The following is a 24,469-nucleotide window of genomic DNA, read 5'->3' as shown; positions in this document are numbered from 1 at the left end:
TATTAATAATTACATAATTAAACAAAAATACAGCAAAGATAATATTGATTTAAAATAACTTAACATACTTTGAAAGAAAAAAGAAAATTAAATAAATACAAAATTTAATAATAAATGATACAGCAATAACACGTTTAATCTATATACTTTCAATTTCTATCAGTTCAAGAAAAGAGTCCCCATCTAGATTTTCCAAAAAGTCCTAGAATATTTTCCAAATAAACCAAAATAGATTAATTTTGTTTTTCAAAAAAATATGTTATCTTTTCTAAGGTAAGGCAAGACATCATCCCCTTTATCCACTGAGAAACACCAGGACTGTCTTTATTTTTCCAAGAACATGCAATTACATGTTTGGCTTCCAGCTAACATAAAATTAACTGCAATATTTCATATTTGATCACATCAAAGTTCAATGGACAAATATGCAGTATACACAAGCTGGGATCAAGAGGAATTACTTTACCAATGATTTGACAATATTCAGTATTTTAACCCAAAAACAACTGACTTTAGAGCACTCCCACATACAATGAAATAAAGTTACCTTCTCTTGCTTGCATTAATACCATGGATCAGTTGAATTTGGGTTAAAATGACGCAACTTAAGTTGAGTTACATACTGTGTACTCAGCAATTATATTGAAGCAATCTAAAAGTGCTTGTTGTCTGTGTTTAGGCTTTTAGATAAGCTTCTAGCCACTGGTCCTCAGTTATATCAGCCTGCAGGTCAGACTGCCAAACTTGAAGGCTGTCATTAAATGACTCTTTTGATTTGTCCACCAACTGTTTATATAAAACAGAAACTTGGCCTCTACCTTTTAAACAGTTAAGTGTAATATTTTCCAAAATAGAAAGTCAAATGGTGATCTTGTTTTGACATAATAAAACTACACAATTGCAAATATTTGAAAAAGTGCTTATTTGAAATTCCAACATAAAGTATCCTTCATCATAGTGATCAGATTCCTTGTTAATACCTCGAGTTGATCAAATTTTAAAACCTGGTTTGGCTCTTGCAGGGCGAAAATTTCTATAACCAAAACATATATATGTTAGCTGCAAAGAAAACATTTCTATTTTCTGCTTCCAACTTCCCTTTTATTTTTTGTCTGTTTATTTATTATTAATTATTTATAGAATAAAATGCTTTATGAGCCATTTTCCCCAATAAAGGAAGTCCCCAGATATCTCAAATGGGAGGTTGTGTCACGTGGGGACAATTATTTGCCCAATCCATAGATAAGTAAACTTCCACACACACACACACACACACACACACACACACACACACACACACACACACACACACACACACACACACACACACACACACACACACACACACACACACACACACACACACACACACACACACACAAAAAGTCATGCTCATGCTGTGTTGACTCTCTTCTTATCTTTCAAAATAAATCATCTCGCTGTGCTGCAGAGGCTGACATTTAGCAAAGCTTTTAAACTCGCAACTCTTCAATTTACTGCCATTAGCTGCAGACCTTTTCCGCTTATTTGTCTCTATCTGTGTACTTTTGTGTATATGTATGCATGTGCGTCTGTGTGTCCTAATAAAAAGTAATGGAAAAATCTGTTCTTTCCTCAGTGGGGTTAGATAAAAAAGTTTTCCACTGGTCATCTATTAATGATATCAGTTAGGAATTTAATATTAATGCAAGTCAGACTGCCTTTTTTAAGAATGAAAATTTATGATTCAAAAATAACAAAAACACAATAAAATAATAAGCGTATGCCATGTGCACCGAGTGGCGAATTGCAAACCTGGCCTGACACATTACAATTAATCATTTTGTAAATAATGTCTATTTCCACTCCTTAAGACATCAATGTATTGTCAGGAGCCAAATGTATTACTTTTGTTTTGTCTGTACATGTTTTTCTGACTCTAAAAGTGTCATCAGCCATTGACATTGAGGTTTTCTGATTCATAAAAGATCTGTTAAAAACAGATGAAGAAATAAAGTCAAGATGAGTTTGGTGCTATTTATTGCTATTTTCAAACCAATGCCATGTAGTTTTAATAGCAAATCCATTTGCACAACTTAGATTTGGGTGTTCTGCTCTAAAAAGGTGGTGTGTTAAGGTGCATTGTTGGTGCGTTGCTATTTCCAAAAACTAAAATAGACCATTAGTATAAAAATAGGCCATTGACCAAGTAAAAGCAGGTCTAAAGAGCACCTTAGTTATTCGCCTCAGAACACCATAGTTATGCGCCTATGCAGGTTTAAACGCTTATCACAAACAGGATGCACAGAAATAAACAAATATCTTAACATATGAAAGAAATTAAAGAATTAAAATGTTACAAAAGTTATTATGTACTACATTAAAATTAAAAACGCTGCCTCCATGCCTTCTTCATATCCATGGGACTATTTTTGGTTTATTCATGACAATTTGCAGTTGTATAATGTTATTATTATTATTATCAGTATTATTTATTATATTAATATTTATGTATGTTAGTTTTTTCCATCTGTTGGGTTCTGGATATGTCTACATCACTATATGGGGCATAAGAATGGTATGTGTATTTGGATATAACTCCAACCTTTCTGTGCACACTTCGTTATTATTGTTCATATATTCATTTGCTGGCATTAGAACTAAATTTAGAAATAGTTTGACTAACCCTAACCATAACAAATCTTTACACTTAACAAATTAAATTAAATATGTAGATTAACGGATTTCCTTAGTATAAGAAAGTAAAGAAGTTAAGTACAGTAAAAGTAAAGAGAAAGTAAATTAATTTTTTGTAACCGTTTTCTCGCTAGTAAAGCATTGAGTTTTTCCATTGAGTTTTTCCTCTTCCACCATATAATTAGCAAATGCGCAATGACGCGACACAACTGACTCTTAACCCTGTTAGACCATGCGCAGTGTGCAGAGCATATCTTGACATCCTTAAAATAGCCAAAGTGGATTCTTACACACCCTTAATGCTTTTGTGCCATGGACTTTTGCAGCATTGCAAAGATTGTTAAAATATAAAAAGTGTCGACAGCCACTGACTCACATTTTCTGAATCTTTCTGGTTTCTTTTGAAAACAGATGAAAAATAGGGTGAATATTTGAACAGAAAATCTTCATTTTTGAGTGAAATATTGATCTTTACAACAAGAATAGTGTCTATGACAACAACTATAACTTTATTAGTTGTACTTATCTGCTTTAAATGCTTAAGCTCTTTGAAGCAGGACAAATTCCAATTGGCATTCAATGTTTTTTTTTTTCATTAACTTTATGTGTCCATTATTTTATTAAATCTACAACAATTGTTTAAATTACATGTTTATTTTTTAGTTATTCCTGGTGTGAATGGGGCTTTAGTGTTACAGCAGTCTATGCCTAGCAGTAGTGCACTGGTGATTACAGGTCAGTTCTAACAGCAAATAGAGCAACACACACACATACACAGAGGCTTTTAACCTTGCTTTGCCCCAGAGCACAAATTGGCACACTGAGAGGTGTTCATGTGTGAATCACTAAGTCCCCACACCTGATCCACACACACACACACACACACACACACACACACACACACACACACACACACACACACACACACACACACACACACACACACACACACACACACACACGGCTAGAGCTGCAGTCTCTATGATCATCAGTCTCTCTGAGGTCGTGCTGCGAGTGCTAATTACTTCAGAGAAAACAAACCAAAAAAAGTCCCCTCTCTCGTTTTTCTCTTTGCCTTCATCTACTTTCTTCGCACAGCTGTAAGTGTCAAAGTGAGATGAGGTTGTAAAAACTACAGCAGGGATAGATTTACACATACTCTTAAAGGCGTATTTTAATGGTGCACGCAACCTATCACATAACAATACAACATGCACAATCATTCCTTTACATTGTAAGACATGAGACAATGAGACAAAAAACTTATACTCAAGGATTTTTTTTGTAATTTGTGGTTTAAGGTAATGTTGTTGTAAAGAATGTTCAGTTTTTTTTTCTATAAACCAGACAAAAATCATGCTTCATAAGACCTCAATGTATTGTGAGGAGTCATTGGAATTACTTTTGTTTTGCCTGTATGCATTTATTCACTCTCAAAGTGAAGATGCCCTTATTTGGACATCACAGAGAACCAATGCTTCAACTACAAAAACAAAAAAACAAACAAACAAAAAAAAAAACAAAAAAACAAAAAAACAAAAACAAAAAAAAAACAGGTTTCTTGATACAAAATTTAACTGTTCAGTATAAGGATTTTTGGAGAACATTTTATTTTCTATGGCATCTGCTGCAAAAACACACCTTTAACTTTTAACCTTGCATCTGTATCTGCATGCTTACTATATAAATAGAAAACAACATGTGAGTTGAGTAGTACATCCGAATTTATTGACTCAATATTAGAGAAAAATTATAGAAGGTGCTCGGTGCAGAGCCACGTGGGTGGAACTGAGCTCCACCTCCACCTTCCATAAGCTGCTTTATTTCGTACATCTACTCTGCCTTTAACCCCAACCTCTAGTGACATCACTTGTAGAAGAAGCTCAGCAAGGAGAAGATGAAACTCAGGCCCAGTTTCCACTAATACGCAAGTTTTAAAACAACGATTTAGATTGAAAACGATCCACGTCTTTACTGGCATTTCATCTAGCATTTCTGAACAGCTCTTCGTCCACACTACACCACTGAAAACGCACATGACATGACCACACACACACACTCTGGCATGCACTGCAGCGTATGTGCGCGTCTGAGCTCAAGGCAGTCTTCAGGTGCTTTGAGCACATAGGATGGTTCATCAAGGATCTACCACTGGATCTCATCACACTATATTTGTTAAATGTGATATCTAATTCATCTTGTCTCTATCTAGCGACATCTTTTAAATCTATTCTTTTGAATCTATATGTTCTCAGGTAACGTGTTTTGGTTGAGTGCAAAGATAAGTTAATATATGAATTTATGTAACCACGTACACTGCTTCTACATATTGACTGATTGCTTGCTTTTATTTCTTATATTGTATAAGCTTATTGTACTTTATACTTTTATAATGGCCAATATTGATTATTAAAACTGATATTCAGCAATCGAGAGGGTATGTTTCACATTATTCACTGGAAATGTAAGAAGGCAGTTATGCTATAGGCTCTGTTTTGTTACAAATGTGCATACAGTGAAGAAGACTCGAGAGTTTTCCATATCAAACTTGCAAAGTCTGGACTTACAAGGAAAGGGTGCAGGACTGAACTTTGTGTAGGCTATTCAATATTGAAAAAAGCCCCAAACAGATAGTCGAATTTTTGCAGCCACGCCTTCCGTTTTCAGATGTCTCTGTTTTCCTCCACCCATACTAACATGGAGCAGCAGCGTTTTAAAACCAAAAGCGTTACCAAAAAGCTCAATTTTCAGGGCTCAAACACTCTGTGGGAGTGTGGACGGTAGCAAAAATAATGCATTTTAAAATTAAAACGTATTCGTGTAAACGATTAGTGTTAATGGGGCCTCAAGCTCCTCCTTGCTGGAGCTCAGCTCTGCCCATGTGCCTCAGCAGTGAGTAACACTTGAAAAAGTACCTAAAAGATTCCAGGATTCTTAAATGTACATCCGAGGAACACTTTACTATCCCATGGCACAGGAGAGGAATGGCATTAAAGTGACCCAAAGATGATGGCAGTTACCATAACAATGACAACACTGCACAAGTAGTACATTTGCATCACAAAATAATTTTCAAACCCAATGTTGTTCATACTAAAGGTCATGACTTTAAGACATGGTATTATGCCACATCTACAAAAAGACTCTATAAGAATTTTTAATAATGTCCACACTGAAAGAGGTGTGAAGCAACAAATCCTAAATAATTATAGACAACCCAAACATCCCATGACACTAATGCCTTGTTTAATATCTACTAAAACTACTTTGTTTTAGTATGTACTAATATCTGGAAATTAGTAGACATCTGATACACTAAAAGATTTTTCTTCTGGATCGGGTCAATCTGAAAACTGATCTTACAAAACTAACCCTATAACCCTCCCCCCCTCTCTCCCCCCATTGATACTACATTGGTTGACACCATTGGTTTTTAGGTAGTCAACTTGAGTTAGCATTCAAAAAATTATTTTGTTTTTAAAAATAGTACCAAAGAATAATGCTTTTGACATTTCGTGTGGAAACAATAAACAAAACATTTGATGCAATCAATATAACCCGGGGATGTCTAATCTTTCTCCTGGAGAGGTTCAAACCAAATTACTTGATTACCTCTAATTACTTGAACCTCCCAGGCAGGTGAATTATTGCAGGTTTAAGCTAAATGCTGTCCTTAACATCAGTCCTTGATGAATTTTTTTTTGCTATAACAGAAAAACAGTCCTCCGCACACACAGTCCGAGATACTCACCAGCGCTGACCGTAATGGCCTCAATAAACTGGTCCCTCCAGCTGTTGGTGCCAACCAGAAGAGCCAAGTTTGTCTTTTTAATCAGCTTATCAACGGTGTTCTGTAGAGGAAACAGAGAGAGCAAACAAAGAGAATGGATGACCGCTTCATTACTGCGCAGTGCAACTGAGATCAGGAACAAACAAACATAAACACACTTCAGACAAGGTGGACCACCGTTCAGAGCGCTTCTGACTGCTCCCTGGTCTGCCTTGCTGTTAAGTGTGTGTGGGATCAGAGTGTGTGTGTGTCTCAGCGTGGTAAGTGTGTGGGCTAAAGTGCATGCGTATACATGTGCATCGTCCTGAAGTGTGTGGAGGCGACCGATGACATGCCAATGTTTAAGATCCTTGAACTTCCCTGACAGAATGAGGGTGTCTTGCTTCTACCAGAAACAAAAAAAATGTTTTTACATAAAAAAAAAAAAACTGGCATCTTGATATGAAATATTCTAATTCATACTGTATCTGACCTATCGTATAAAGTTAAAGTGATCTAGTAACTCATTGTGAGGAATGGGTAAATCCTAGTAACTATTGTCAATAAAAGTCAATAAAGCTAAATTGAATATCTGCGAGTAATTAAACAATTGCAAGAAAAGAGCAAATAATACACATTTCAGAAATACTCAGGATTCAAAGTCATACAGACTAGGATGTTCATGCACAACCATCTCCAGGGTTTACAGAGAATGGTCTGAAAAAAAGAAAATATCTAGTAAGCGGCAGTTCTGTGGGTGCAAATGCCTTGTTGATGCCAGAGGTCAGAGGAGAATGGCCAGACTGGTGTAGTTAACTGAAAGACAACAGTGACTCGTTACAACCGAGCCACTAGTTACTACCGAGGTATGCAGAAGAGCATCTCTGAATGCACAGCAGGTCCAACCTTGAGGTAGATGGGCTACAGCAGCAGAAGACCACACCAGGTGCCAATCCTGTCAGCTTAGAACAGGAAACTGAGGCTATAATTTGCACAGGCTCACCAGAATTGGAAAATAGAAGCAAGAAAAACTTTGCCTGGTCTAATGAGTCTCGATTTCTGCTAAGACATTCGGATGGTAGGGTCAGAATTTGGCATCAACAACATGAAAACATAGATCTATCCTGCCTTGTATCAATGGTTCAGGCTGGTGGTGCTGTAATGGTGTGAGGGATATTTTCTTGGCACATATTGGGCCCATTAGTACTAATTAAGCATTGTGACAACACCATAGCCTAATTGAGTATTGTTGACAACCATATCCATTCCTTTATGACCACAGTGTACCCATCTTCTGATGGCTACTTCCAGCAGGATAACGCACCATGTCAAAAAGCGTGAATCATCTCAGACTTGTTTCTTGAACATGACAATGAGTTCGCTGTTCTCAAATGGCCTCCACAGTCACCAGACTCAATCCAATAAAGTACCTTTGGGATGTGGTGGAACAGTAGAATCATGCAAATCTGCAGCAACTGCATGATGCTTTCATATCAATATGGAACAAAAACTCTGAGGAATATTTCTAGTACCTTGCTAAATCTATGCCATGAAGGATTAAGGCAGCTCTAAAGGCAAAAGGGGGTCCAACCTGGTACTAGTAAGATGGACCTAATGAAGTGGCCGGTGAGTGTAAGTATAACTGAAATGGCATTTTAATGTCTTAAATAGTAATAATTGGCTTAATGTACTGAAAAGGTACACTTTATTTATTGTGATAATTAGCACCAGTAAATTTACATTACACCAGTATATATATTTATATATATTTATAAACACCCCCCAACCCACACACACACACAAAGTCAAGTCCGAAATTATTTATACCTCAATCAAGTTTTTTGTTTTGACCAGAAAAGACACAGGCTTCTCCCAAAAGTTAAAAATATTTGTCAGGTTTTATTTACATTTTAAAAAAAGTATTTATATATATATATATATATATATATATATATATATATATATATATATATATATATATATATATATATATATATATATATATTCATTTAAGTTTAGTTTTTTTTAATTGCAGAAACATTTTTCTAAATATCTTCTTTTTTATAGATTAAAGGAAGCGATGGTGGTTTAGACTGACATTTAATTCCGACAACTAATTGACAAGTAAATACTACAGCTGAATATTTTGTTCATTTTTGGGTGACCTTAAATAAGTAAACAAATTAATCTGGGTACTTATTTGTTCGTCAGTATTTGACAGAATCATATTTGTTCGCTAATGCAATAAACATGTCATCCTAAAAATACTCATTTTGATTAAAGATTAGGAGGGCACATGTTTTTTATGTAATAAATGTTGTGTCATTTATAATATTTTCATTTCATGGTGACTTTAAAGGATAACTGACATTGCAGCAACAGATGATAACCAACGTGGATAATAACGGTATATCTGTGGCGAGGGGGCGTGGCCGAGAGCCGTGGGAACGGGGTGAGGCCACCACGTGAGTGGATACACGTGCGGTGTGCACCTGCCTCGGATCCCACGGAAGGAGCTCTGGACCATAAAAGGAGGACCGATGGCAGAGGAAGCCGAGAAAGGACCGGGCCCTGGCATGTTATTTTACTTTTGCTTTCAGTTTGACGGCAGTCTCCGCGAGGAGCTGCCGTCCGTTTGTTTTGATTTAAATGGCAGTCTCCGTGAGGAGCTGCCGTCATTATTATTAATAAATCATTTTAAAGCTCCGTCGGTTCTCCGCCTCCTTCTTCCCGGCGGCCAAAGGGCCGTAAACTTCATTACAATATCATTCATCATTTAAATTTTTAGGGTGTTTAGTGCCATGTGAACTTTCCCCACATGGGAAATATGTAGCCATAATAACAAACCTTAAATTCATAGGACTCCTCGATGATAACCTCTACTCTGGGGTGATCTCCAAGCATTGGTTTTCCCATCTCAGCAATGCGGCGTTCTTCCTCTTCTTCACCTGTCAGAGGCTCCTCCTCTTCTTTCACCACCTCCTTCTCCTCGTCTGAAAACAAAAGAACCAATCAGAGAGTAGAAGACAAACCTACCAAACCAGCCACTATTAAAAAAAAACACAATAACCACAATAACAATCAGCCAGAGTGTGTTTGTGGATCAGTTGGTTTCTCTGGATCAACTAGATTGTATGAAAAAATTGTGTTAAAAAGCAGCAAAGAACTCTGCAAGGGAAAATCCTTAAAAAGGTCAAAATCTCAGATTTTTGTTGGTAAATTTAGAAACATGGGCCCATTTTATAATACATACTTTTACAATAAAACACACACAGATTACTGTGACCCTGTATATGAGAAATATGTCAGGGGCAGGATTTTTTCTTCCATTTTTTTTTTCTAAACGATGAAGCTTCTATGAGCCCAGTGGGATTTTGGCTGAGTGTGTGGTATAAGTAACCTCTGGCTTTACCCCAATCAATCACTCACATTCACACACATTCAATGAAATGAGAGGGTCAAAGGAAAAGCAGCAGACCTAAGGACACAGAGGTTTGGAAAGGAAATCAATTAGGTTACATTAGAGACATTAGAACACACCTGACAGACAAATAAGGAAATTACAGTCCTATGGGTGGCGCTGTGGTGATTTCAGGAAGAAGGGTATCGGTTTATCGGTCTCATTTATTTAGTATTTCTTCTTAACTGGCAAAACCACTACACCAACAACAGCAACAGCAAAAACAATGTTATGATGACTATATTCCCTAGCTCAACACAGACATGAGCCTCGCAGGAAGACACGGCTGCATAAACCAATGAAATATCTAATGGAAAGAATAAATCTCCAGCCACAAATGAACTCTGAGGCGTTAGTGCAGGATTCCAGCAAAAGTCTTGCTGCAGATTAAAGACAGAGCTGCTCACTCCTGTGGCCTAAACAATCTTTCTCCTTCTCTTTGTCTATATATTTTATGCTTATCTGTTGCAGTGCATCTCTTCATCTATATTCTCAGACAATAAGCTCTCCTTTTTGGTTAATTACTAGGTTTTCCACACTAGCCTATTGATTTGTGAGATGATCAAATCGTACAGCGAATCATCTCTTTTAGTCTCTGATTGCAGATCATTTTGCTGCGTTTAGTCTTATATTCCCCATGTCTTCGGTATTGTTTGTGGTTTTGCAGTTTTTATAGAATTGTAAATAAGACAATAAACTGACAGGACAATCTATAATTTGAACAAAGGGGTTGGTCAAAATGAATTGAATAGCCAAAAATAGAGAGACTAATAACTAGCTGGAGTAAAGTGAAGAGGAATGGGCAGTTTGATGGAGACGCTTGATTGATGTCCTACTAAAACTGAGCTTTCTGTCAGATGAATTACCACACTAATTGTAGCAGATATAAGAAAACTACAAGAGAAACCAGTATTACTAATATTCTCTATACAAAATTTAAATGCAGGAAATTGGTGTTTCTATGGGGAAAAAAAATAATATATTTTTAAAATATATAAATTATACATATAATATCTGTCTGTGAGATATTATTATAAAATAATATTGAATACAAAAAAAAAAAACCAAAAAAAAAAAAATCTATCTGAGGCCACAAAACTCCTGTTTATTTTGTTCCCCAATTTCTGTTTAACTGAGAGATTTTTTTCAACACATTTGTTAACATAATAGTTTTAATAACTCATCTCTAATAACTGATTTATTTTATCTTTGCCATGATGAGAGTAAATAATTTTTGACTAGATATTTCTAAAGACACTTCTATACAGCTTAAAGTGACATTTAAATGTTAAACTAGGTTATTAAGTTAACCTAAGTTAAGGCAGGTTAGGATAATTAGGCAAGTTATTGTATAACAGTGGTTTGTTCTGTAGACGATCAGGAAAAAAATTACCTTAAAGGGGCTAATAATTTTGTCCTTAAAATGGTGATTAAAAAATTAAAAACTGCTTTTATTCTAGCGGATATGAAACAAATAAGACTTTCTCTAGAAGAAAAAATGTTATCAGACACACTGTGACAATGTCCTTGCTCTGTTAGACATCATTTGTGAAATATTTAAAAAAGAATAACAAATTCAAAGGGGGGCTATTAATTCTGACTTCAACTGTATATATACATACCTTACATTGTGTGTTTAATGATCGTGAATGCTGTAGCCATTTTTTGAATGTGCATTTTATAGAGATGCTAGTCGTGTTGATCATAAGCATGTGATCCTCTCGAAATTAGTTTATAAATAAACCACACTTGGTTGTTGAATGTAGTTGTCATTGTAATTATAGTTGACTAAACTGTGTGTATAGGACACAATGAAGTACTAAAAGGTGAACTGACAACCAAATTTAGCATAAGTATGAAGATTATGAACGTATGCGAGTCAGGTTTATGTGCATGTGAAATCTGATATTTACTTAATTGCCTGAGGATTTTGCTTCCTGTTTTGTCCTTGAAAACAGAGCTATCATTTTCATATGTATGCTGCACATTACACACACACGCATGCACGCACACAGGCACGCACGCACGCACGCACACTTGAATGCACACACACCATTCAGTCATCCGTTCATTCATTTTCATCAACCATCTATTTTGCTGTCCTTTTTCTCCCTAGTGTCTATTTGATAATAAACAACCTTCTTTCTCTTGTGAAGCTTTTGAATCATCCACGGTACTTTCAAATATCTTAGAAGCAAAGCTAATCAAAAGCCATCGGAATTGATTATTAATTATTTTGAAAATGATTCATCACACATCCGAGTGGCTTAATCAGATTTTTTGTTGTTGTTAATTACTGACTAAAATGGTATGAATGAGTGGTTACATGTTCTCCGAAAATACATAACTAAATCCAGCTGCAACTCCACCTGATGTTTCTCTCTCCAATTATTCACTATTTTCCGTGTTTTGACCTCTGGATCTCTTTTATCGTACATTTTCTTATTTTATTAATGAGGTTAAAATACCGCATTAACTAAAACCAAGCTGATATCAAAGAGTAAAATATAAATATGATATAAAACATTTGATACACATCAAAACACTGAAGTGCTGGGAAAGCGAGCTGGTCTGCTTCCTAGAAATAAATGTTTATCTAAATGTGAGATGAAACACACTCGAACGAGCCTAGCTTTGAAGACGACTCACAATCTCAAGCTCAGAGTCTTTTTTAGCTCCCCTAATCTCTCCTCATGATTTACAGCCCAGCATCTGCACCCATTTGCTGGTGTTTGGACGTTTCCTTTGTGTCTAGTTTGGAGATTATTGCAAGGAAACAAAATTAAACAGTTCACTTTGAATGTTTCTTTCTGAAGCAGTGAGTATCCTGAACAAACCCTATATGGTAAACTACACAGAGATTGCATAAGAGATGATTATAACTATAAACTAAAGGATCCTATGATTAAAAATCGAAATGTCTTTGATGTTTTGAAGCATTTGTGCGCTAAATAAACAATGCATACTGCACTACAATTCTAAATCTTGATTTCAGGATTTACTATAGTTATTACTTTTATCATTAATAAGTAATACTTCTTTTTTATCAAGGTTGCCAAAAGGCACAGTAAAGACAGACATATGAAATATTTATATCATATAAATTATGCTCTTTTGAACATTATAATCATAAATACATTTTGGGAATTAAAAAAATGCATCACAGTTTAAATAAAAGTATTAAGCATTTTTTTCAACATTAATAACAGAAAATGTTTATAATACTGTATCAGCATATCAGAATAATATCAGAATATTTTATGAAAGCCACAACTAACTCTGAGGATTGAAATAATGATGCTGAAAATTTGCATTTGTCACAAGAATAATATTTCACAATATTACCTTATTACTGTAATTTAAGCTAAAATGTATAAAAATTTTAAATAAACAAATATACAAAAATGTAAAATAAAATATTAAATATGTACTCACAAATAAATAGCAGTGTTTACAATAAACATATTAATAAACATATTATTATAATATATAGTTGAGTGTGCCGACATATACAGGGTATATGCAGGTATCCTAAAGGTAATTTCAATACCTTTTTAAGACTTTATAAAAACCTTCTTAGAATATTTTATAACCTCATCGCCACTTCAAGTTCTTATCAGTATCAAACTTTTAACTTAATCAACAGTTGTTAATAAACAATTGTAGTAAAATAAATCAATGGAGCACAACCATGCAACAGAACTCTGATAAGCTCAGAAGAAACAGAGCTTGAAAGAATAAATTGTGGTTGTTTTCAGCGACCGGCTTCTACCACTGTTTAAACTCGTCTTTCTCCAACCAGAAGTATGCAAACTTACATTTTCCCAGTTTGGAACACTAATATGTTAATATACATTTAACTGCACATATTCAAACATAACGCACACCTTTTACGGTTAGATGCCATTACTCTTGAAATTAGAAGATATTATTGCATTATATGAGATAAGATTATATTGCATTAATTGACATATATCTGAAGACAAGAGTCCACCAAAGTATTCCAAAACATTATTCTGATCTGCCAAGACCATTGCTTAATTTCCCCCCTTAATTTCCACACTTCACTGCCAACCTCGCATTAACACCTCCATTTAAATTATTTTACTTTATCCTCTTCAAACTTAGTCTTAATTATGTTATTTTTCTATGACTTACAATAAAACAAAACTTTAATGTATGCATGTTATCTCGTGAATAGTTGTATGATCAGCGAAAGTTAAGGAATACCATTAGATTAATAACATAGCACAGAAACACCAGGAGTTACAGAGAGAAACAGAGGGTAAGACTCTGCCCAGAGGGAAAGAGGAGTCAAATAAAGCAAAGCTGAGACACTGTGAGAGGAAGAGAAACCTCTGTATACTGTCCATCCTCTCCTTCTCCAAAGTGGCGTCTGAAGCTCTATGAAAAAGCTGCATTGCTTATGGTACTCCTCTCGATTGAGAACCCTGACTGTTATCGTCTTCCTGCAGAAACAAGACAACAGGAGGGGGGTTGGAATAATGCATGCATGAAACACACACACTCACACGTGCACGCACACAGAGATACAAGCACACACGCGGGGGCCGGAGGGCTGTTGACAGTGTCGTTTGGCCTGTAGTTGATCCTGATGATGATCCAGAGCAGAGGGTGGACTGGTGTTCAGTGTATGTGTGTGTGTAGTGTGTATTCCTCTGCTGGTGCAGGTCATGCCCCCCCCACCTCTCTTCTCATCGGTCTCTACGAGCTGAGGGTCTCCGATCTCCAGAAAGAAGCTCTTGTTCTTCTCGTATTCTTCATCATCAATTATCCTGACTTTTATTGTTTTGCTGGAGAGACGGGGAGAGAAAAAGAAAGAGGGAGAGAAAGAAGAAAGTGAGGAAAAGACAGACCAAGGAGAAGAGAGAGAGTAATAAACGGCATGCAGTCATGCACAGGCAGAGCGTCAGAACAAGAGGATGATGCAAGAGAGAGAGAGTGAAAGAGACAATAAGAGAGAGAGAGAGCAGCCTCACCAAGTCTGAATGTAAATATACACTCAAACACAAATATAAATAATATTTCCTCCTATTTTTCTTCTTTCTTAGCATAATATATTAATGTATAGGATATGTACTGTACATATACTTTTACAACAGTTCAGTCTGGTTTATGAACCTGATTGGCTGATAGCTGTGCGATATTCTCCAATAACAGCACTCATACAGCCTCTTCACCCTTCACCATTGTGTATTACTCCGCCCACATACAGCAACAAGAGGACACTACACTCTACAGTATTGCAGCTGTTGGACAAAATAGTTTTTTTGAGGCTTTTTTAGTCAAGAATGTAGTTGTTTAGATTGCAACTATGCAGTTTATTTCTAAGGATAGTGCCTATTTTAAAATATTTATGATTTTGGATATTCAGTGCATTGGCCGCCGTTAGCATGTCTGAACAGATCTAAGTAAGTGACAGTAGAGTTTCTGCCACAAGATGGCGACAGAGACTGTGTAATAAGTCCTTAGAGGGAGAGAAACTGAGCGTTTTCTCAATGTATGTTTCAAATTACAGCTTAACAAATCATAAATCAGGTAAGTGACATTCTGAGTCGATCTCTCTCTTTTGCATTTTAAAGTGCAGCATTTTAGCAGAAACTGGTAGTGTTTGCTTTGCGTTGGCTTTTTAGGGTTAACTATTGTGATATCCCAATTTTAACAGAGAAATACTGGGACATCTCTGTAGATTGATGGCATTTCAAGCCGTTCAGCCTTATAATCTTAAAATGTGAGCAAAAATGACTTTTTTTGTCATCAATTTAGAATCATTCAAATACTAGCCTTAAACTGACGTTTGTGAACTGGCAACAGTTTCTGCTGTTCTGCCTGTCAGCTGCAGATGTGAATAAATGGCGGAAGAAAGTAGTTTTTGAGACTCTCTATGTTTGATTTTCTTTCTGAATGGACAGCAGCCTCGAGTCAAAACCCACCTGCCATCAGAGCAGATATAGCATATCGCACTGCTACTCATGCGATATTACTAATATATTCCCCCCTTCTGTATATATCCTGTTCAATTAAATGTATTCTAAGCAAAAATAATGGCAAATGCACATTTTAGCATGATTTACATACATAATGCATACCAAACTAATTATGTGTGACAACATTTTATACAAAAAAGCTTATTTCCAAACTATTTTATCAACACTGCCCTTTAAACGAGTTTGTCATTATTTAAATCTAATAATTTTTTAGAATGATTACTTATTTGTGTATACATATGTTACTTAGTACAGGCCAGACAAAGTTTCTTAATTTCTATTAAATTAATCTGTATATTATTTAACCAGGGCTGTAAAACTATACTTTAAATAGTTATTCATATTTAAGCAAATGTATCTACTTTTCTACTTTTATTACTACATCATTAGGCATAAGAAAGACAGTATCACTGACCACAGTAATACATTTCACAATCATGTTAGCATATCATAATTGATGCCTTCCTTCCTTTCAATGAAATTTGAAACTTTTCATATTAATTCATAAACAATATTGCAAAAAGTCATCTTTATTTATCTATACACGTTTCTGAATCCTGTTTTTGGAGGTACACCAGCACAACACCTTTCAAACTATTACTAATCAAACACACCTCAAATCAACTCATCTGGGTAGGGTTGCATCAGCTGTTCATACTGTAAGTTCTTTCTTAAACTGGAATTTAAAGTTCTCACTAGTGGCTTAGTAACTACTGTTCTCACTTCGGTTGCACCCTGTGTACTTAAGGCAAACTGTAGTTAGTAGGTCATAAGCTCTCAGTAAAGTCGCATTGAATGACGTAATATCCAATAAAGGCATTTAAATCATTAAACTGTTTTAAAATTCTGCCACTAATCCATCTATATATAACTGTCCTCTAAAAATTGAATTATAGTCAGTCACTAATAAAAGGCAACACCTGCATCGTGAATACACAAAGTTATGAAAACATTAAACTTGATTTTTTTTTATATCCTACATATAAAAGAGAAAAGAGCAGGAAGAAAAACTCATCATGAGGACATTCTCATTTTAATTGATGGATACAATTAACACAAAACACTCCTTGATAGAAAATTACACTCTTCTTTCACAAACTGAAAAAAAAGGGAGATTTGGGGATGAAATGAAGGCCCTCAGTAGAGGAAGACCATTCTTCAATATAATTGCAAGGTCCTCAATGTAAACTAATCTCGCTATCATCTTTTTACTACCGTTATACAGGGAGGAGGCTGCCGTAAATATTGAATTTGAACGTAGAGTTACATTTAAACTAAGTCAATATTTAGTAATGTGCAAGTTGTAACTTAGTTTTAACTTGCGCACTGCTGGTGTAACCGGCCCCAGAACATTAATAAAGACTCCAAAATCTGAAATGAATGGGTCAGAAAAGGAAGACATCCAAGATATTCATTGTTGGTGTGCCTCCAGGAACAGGGTTGGGAAACACTGAGACCATAGTTTTTCCAAAAATCATAAAATCATGAAAAAAAGAAGAAAAATACACTGCATTCGTTTAAAATTGTTCTGGGATGCAGTCAGTATCTTGTGAAATAGCCAGTGCTGTATATTTATGACTGCTTTAACAGCATGTTAAATTAAATCAGTGGACATGTTGAATGCTGATGGACTTTCATTTAGCTCTGACTCAAGACATAAAGCTTTTTCACACATCTCTTTAGTTGTCTGAATTTCCCCCATCTACACAGGAGCAACATCCGGCCCAGCATGCTTAGTGGAGACATTAAATAAAAGCATCAGTCTTTAAGCTAACAAGCTCACCAGAATCAGAAACAAACTCCTTCATTCACAAATTCAGACCACCTATTTCTATGCTTGCATGAGCTTTTTCTTAGACCAGGGGTGTCCAAACTCAAGGGCCAGTGTCCTGCATAGTTTAGCTCCAATTTTCCTTAACACACCTGCCTGGAAGTTTCTAGTATACCTAGAAATAGCTTCATTAGCTGGTTCAGGTGTGTTTAATCGGGGTTGGAACTAAAACATGCAGGTCACCGGCCCTCCAGGACCAAGTTTTGGACCCCTGTCCCAGATAAACCGCAGCACAGAACATTACAACATTAAATCTCCACAATTAACTACGTCACACAACAGAGTCATCTCTCAGGTCTCCATTTATTTTTCTCACTGAATATCACTCTAAAATAACCATATCACTCTTATTTCCCTCTAAAATAAGTCACATTCTGTATTTTTGGATTTATATTAGAAATTGCTTCAAGATAGGGATGATGTTTGGTTGGTCATTAAATTTTGATATTTTGTACTGTACACTCAGTTAAGCACTTAAAAAAAATCACACTCACACACACACACACACACACACACACACACATACACACACACACACGCACACGCACACGCACACAAATCTTTTTTAATTATCTGACTGATACAACTTTATTAACTTGAATTTATCAAACGAGTGATTATGAAAAATGTTTTCACTGAACATCAGTTATGACATAATAACAATTTATTGATATATTAGACGTCGCAATAGCCTAGTGGTTAGCACATCGACATATGGTGCAGTAGCACGTCAGGGCGTCCCGAGATCGAATCCCGGCTCGAGGACATTTCCCTACCCCCACCTCTCTCCAACTTCGCTTCCTGTATAAATACTGTCCTATCTAACAAAGGCCAAAAATAAAAAAAATCATATATAGTCAGAATTACACAAATTGATTGAACTTTATTTCTATATCCTTAAACTTAAGCTGTCGTTGGTAAAAAAAAAACAATCAATTTTATAATCGTGTTTGCATAATTTCTTTTATTGAATTTACCATTTTTGAATGGTTTAAACAATGAGAACCCAGTCCTGGAGACCTAACAAGCAAAACTTCTTTATTGCGATATCTGCAGTCAAACAGCATCTTCAAAAAGTCCTCAAGTCTGCAAGAGCCTCTTAGAGTGACAAGAGTAGTCTAAAATGAGTTCAAAACAAGTTTAATAATATATTTCTTGGAGATGGCTAAACAAAGCATCTAAATGAGGCCTGAAAGTATTACCCAAAGATAAAGGCACAGTCCGTGGGACTCTGCCTTTAGCATTTGCATTACTTTGGGATCTATATATGTTATTGTTAATTTGGAACTAGATTATTTACATTTTCATTTCTACAGAATTTAACACTCGAGATGATGATTGTTTGGCATTTGATATCTAAAAACTACAAAAATAAAGTTTGTTTCAATTAATTTTCTGCTACAAACAAACAAACAAAAAAATCAAGTGTTAGATTTTTTTTTACATCAGCGCCAAATGAACAGTTCCTACACTTCAAAAACACCCAACAGCTTCCAACAGTCATGCATCTTCAATTAAAACACAGGTGTGACAGCAGGAAGTCAGATAAGGAAGAAAAGGCATTAAAGAATGAGCCGAGGAAGACAGAAGAGTTATCAAATACTGACATATGCTTCAGGGAAGACTAATAAACACAAGCACCCTCTATTTTTCTTTGTCTCTTTCCATCTATTGTATTTCAAAGTCAGTTTCATCTTCCTTTCATCCCATTGGTTGTGACAGAATAGCAGTTTTTGACAGATCCTCACTGTATAGTAAGCTGTGTGTAGGAAAGACCCTCTTCACTCTTCATCTAAATCTGTGTTGGGTTCAGCTGAGGTTGCGGCAGCACATCACCACTACATCAATAAGTCATAGATCTGCTTTTACAAACACACACAAAGGTTTAAGACGAGACACGACAGGCGAAAATACTTTGCACGTCAATTTTTGGGACATTTTTTTTTTTTCGGTCTAATATAAATGAAAAACCAATAAAATAGTTTCAAGTGTTTCTTTTATCACACTTTATGTGCCTGTAGACCTCAATTACAATACATATTCTCAAAGGCCGTTTTAAAAAAAGATTCTCAGGCAACACTTTAAGACACAAAACCTTAAAGTTTTACTCATTTCTGTATTCTGAAGGTTTTTACTGAAGAATTTGTTCATTCATAATTTGCCTGATTATACAACATGTAATATTTTATTCAACAAAATATTGTGCTATTTTCTGGGTGTTAGTATTTTCTAAATTATCGCGTGAAAGAAAGAGATACCCAAAACCCCCTCAGTAAAAACCATTTACTCTAACACATCAAACAGCAAAACAATTTTGAACCTGACTTTGTTCACTGCATTTTTAATGCAATAGTGCCCCATTTGCACATTTCAACAAGACATAAATACAAAAACTGCATAACAAAAATATTTGCAATTTTTAACATAATTAGTCAACTGTTTGTGAAGTAGGGTGAGAGCTACTAGTTCATTCTATCTAGATTTTAAAAGATTGTGTGCGCGCTTTAGGGCTGCATGATTCTGGCTAAAATAAGAACCACAATTTTTTCTCAGGATTTTTGAGATGTAAAATTAATGTTAATATGAGTAGGCTATTATTATTATTATTATTATTGTTATTCTCAAACATAAGTTAAAAAACAATATTAATATTAGGCATACATGTATAGGTCCACTGCTGGTTAAAATGCAAAATTTTGTATAGACTTGGAACGGTGGACTTGATTAGACTTTAAATTTGTCCTGGATGTTAATGCACATTGAAGTAATTACATTAGAACACAGTTATTCATAAATCTGAATTTGAATAATTATGTTTGAGGCATATGCTTGCAATCTGTCATTGACAATATTAGAGCATTTTTATTTCACTGGTAAAACAAGACATTTGTTATTATCAATTCACGCTTGCATTATTTTCAACATTATATAGGCTAGAGTACTCATGCACAACACTCTGTGATCGCTATAAGAAGAAACACATCAAATGCTTGTCGTAATTGTAACTATAAAATGCGGCAAACAAATTATTTAAAATGAGCTGCATCAACACAGATGTTCAGTTTTTTTTTGGTTGAACAACTTAATTGTTTTATATTCAATCCACTTAAATTTAAATTAAGGATCAGGCCATACACAATAAATATACATATGCTATATAATGCTATATAAATGCACATTACATTACATTACATTAAATTTGTAAAAACTATTAGGTTAACTTAAGCAATTTGTGTTGGGACAACATGAAGGAATTTCTGCGGTTGCTTTTTTTATTTTTAATACGATTTATTCTCGTCAAATGTATTTGTCATCTGTCGTTACATCTGTCGCTTGTTTCTCGCTCTATTTAATTACTCCTCTAATATCTCCTTCTCTCGTTTCGAATGATGTATCACGTTTATAATTGCATGAGACAACGGCTATTGAATCTGTCAGAAAACAAAGTGTGTGTGTTGTTGAACAGACGCTAATTAGAGGTGTTCCTGAGGTCTGTGAAGAGAGGTGGAAGTTTTATCCTTCAAAAGAATCAACACGTATTCACTGATGCTTCACTAGCAGTCAACAAATCAAAACTCAGCTCAAGCATTTTAACAAGTTTAAGCTCTGAATGAGAAAACTGTGAGCAAGTGGAGGAAATTCTCCCGCTAAACACACTGTCAGATCATCTACACCTTTCAGGAACAATGTTGACAGAAGAAATAAACACAGCCATTGTGGAAGATTCAGTTGGCGGCAAAAAAAATCTGATATAACCGAGGTAAAAATGTAACTTTGAAATTCAAATAGAATGCAATTTGAATTAAAAAGAAAAAATATTATGAGGAAAATACATTTCTATTACCAACTGACCGATTCTCAAGTAAATGATAATTCATGGACAAATCAAATAGAAATTAATCAAAAAGATCCAAAATTTTAGATCCACACAATATCAACTGCACAAGAAGATTGATTCGAATAACAGTTAAATGACTCAAGAGACTGATTCACAACCAAATGACTTCTATAAACAAATTCATCAGCAAATGATTCTTAATGAATCAATTCACAAGATAAATATCTAGTATGAAGATATTATTTTTACAATGAAGTACAAAAATGACTAATGAGATAACAAAAGACTACTGTGAAATGCCTCAAGTGACTGATTCTAAAGCAACATGACTCACATGAGTCAATCCACAAGTTAATAACTCATATTTTTTGAACAAATCAATCAAAATGACTTGCAAACCTTCAATTCACTGGTTTAAAACAACCTGAAGTTTTAAATCTCAAAGGCATTTGCCTTAAAACAAGGCAAATTCTATTTACAGACAGAAATTTAGAATATGCAGCTCAAATAATATGTAGGTTAAGTAGTGGGTAAAGTAGTATTTTACATTTACAATAAATAATTGAATGGTGATTGTCTTATCATGGTGTCTCAGAAGAAAGTTTTCATTGGAGACTCCAGTGTTCATTTGTGCAACCTAAAACCCCACATTTATCCTCTTAGTCTTTGACAATATCTTCAGCAGACATGGTGTGAAAACTCCAATGGTGGATGGCTGCTTCTCACTCAGGGCTGTCTATGCGAATGAGGGAGAGATCATCACTAATGGGCGGGACTTTCCCTCTCTAATGACATGTATGAAGGAAGAATGTCAATCAAAGTGTTTCTGCAGGTTGTTTTTATGATGTTTGATTTTAAAAAACAGAATTAGTTAACTTTTACTCTCAGAGGCTGGCTATAATAACGCACTGCTGCCACACAACTGTGTTTACACCCCTTACCTTAAGTGATTTCTGCATAATAAGTTCCCTAATTAATAAAAAATAATTCACATATTAAAGTATATTAATTTATTAATTAATTTTTTATTAATCTGGGGTCACCACAGCAGAATGAACCGCCAACTTATCCAGCACATGTTTTACGCAGCGGATGCCCTTCCAGCTGCAACCCAACACCGGGAAATAAAGTATATTTAATAGACAATTAAATTCATTCCTTAAAACTATTTTTAAATACATATATTTATCTCAAATACAGAATTGGCAAGACTCAAATACAGATTTTTGTATGCATTTTTTAATAGAAATATATTATTATTAAGTTTAAAATAAATTTTTTTGGTTTATCAAGTACTTATTTCTATTTTTATGTGTGCACTTGGTAGTCTGACACACACTTATACGCACATACACTACACACAGTCGCCAACAAGCGCCTATCAACACACACTTGACATCATGAAGAAGCAGAAGACATGCACCTCGCAGCCTCTTGTATGGAGCAGCATCTCTCTCCTTGTTTTCTAGTACAGTAGATGACAGTGGCTGTATGCGTGTGTACTGAACTCCCTCTGAGAGCGCCTGTCTCTCTTTAACAGCTCAAATTTGAGCCTGCAGGAAATCAAAGCGTGCTTTAGATTAAGCCAAACGGGCAGGGGCTTGTGGGATACACTCGGGGGTCTTGAATCTCTGATCAGGGTGTTATATAAAGCTGCTCCAGTTCACGCCTGACCAGAAACCAAGCACTGCAACATGAGAACACACACATCCGCTTATGAAAGACATCAAAACAATGCAGCGCGCACACTAAAATGATATGACATTATCTCTTCATTAGCATATCTGCATTGCAGTAGACTCGATCGGAAGAGATCCTGTCGCCGATAAGAATGCAACAATATACAATATCCTTCTTAAAATAGAACATAGTAGTTCATCAGCCACTTCCTGTTTGAAATGATCTACAGATCGATGCTTCTAGAGGATCTGCAGATGGGCTGTGGGACATCAGTAGGACTGCAGTGCTGCATTAGAGTGAGTTAGTGACTGCAGTGAGGTGAATGGACTGCGTTCAGGTACTGGGTTTAGGTTAGTGCAGATGGACTGCAATGAGATCCAGAGCTATCACCTTCATTTATATGCTAAAAGCACACACACACAGTTTGACTTACAGTACAGCATCCAGAAACATTTGCCAGCAATTAGATCTGTGCTTAGCAACTGGCGAAAGAGCCAAAATAGAGGCACTTTTTAACTGTGATTTACCAAAGGCCACATTACACTCTCTCTCTGTGTGTGTGTGTGTGTGTGTGTGTGAGAGAGAGAGAGAGAGAGAGAGAGAGAGTGAAGTAATGCAGCCTATTTAAAATTCAGATCATGTCTGCTCCTTAACACAAGGAGGAGCCATACCAGATCAATATGTGTGTGTATGTGTTTGTGTGTGTTTAAAATGCACATAGAATGAATGTATGGGTATTTACTTTTTCTTGTGCCACAGGGGAGATTTGGTAGAAATGTATTGAGCCTGCTGATAATGTTGCTTATTTGCACATGCTGCGCAAATAAACCATATTGTTTTAGCAGGCAACTCTACAGGAATTATGCAAATTGGGTAACAGTGCAAATTATAGACTATGCAGAATCTCTGTAAAACATTAGCACAGACACCTGTATTGGCATCTTGATTTGACATTTAATGCATTGCAAAATACATAATTTTCAACAAAATATTGCTTATGCAAATAACTACGAAGCCTCAATTGTTTTCTGTTTGGGACAGAAATAGTAATAGTTTAAAAATGGCATGTGTAGTGCCACAACAACTCAGATATTGTCTGGTTTAAAGGGATTACAAATAATAATAATAATATTTATAATAAATTTTCCGTCATTTGCACTTTTTTACTTGCAAACAAAAAATAAATATTGAGCAAAAATAAATAAAT

At 35.4% G+C, this 24,469-nt stretch overlaps 1 protein-coding gene across 49 annotated transcripts in view; it reads right to left on the bottom strand.

Moving 5' to 3' along the window:
* The window catches only part of slc8a1b (solute carrier family 8 member 1b), a 200,561-nt gene that overhangs the window by 18,989 nt on the left and 157,103 nt on the right, over window positions 1-24,469 (bottom strand). For 25 of the 49 annotated variants that reach the window (XR_015512815.1, XR_015512817.1, XR_015512816.1 and 22 more), the window contains 3 exon segments: window positions 14,262-14,374; window positions 9,293-9,438; window positions 6,428-6,527 (listed from right to left, as the gene is read on the bottom strand). Coding sequence is in view for 25 of the 49 variants with exons in the window: in XM_087289636.1 (XP_087145762.1) it covers window positions 6,428-6,527; window positions 9,293-9,438; window positions 14,262-14,374 (359 nt within the window). In the remaining 24 variants the exon portion in view is untranslated. 49 annotated transcript variants of the gene reach the window in all.

This window comes from Danio rerio, chromosome 17, assembly GCF_052040795.2.
Source record: "Danio rerio strain M-AB ecotype USA chromosome 17, GRCz13ab, whole genome shotgun sequence".
In the NCBI taxonomy this organism is placed as follows: domain Eukaryota; kingdom Metazoa; phylum Chordata; class Actinopteri; order Cypriniformes; family Danionidae; genus Danio; species Danio rerio.
This window is presented reverse-complemented; position numbering and strand designations above follow the sequence as displayed.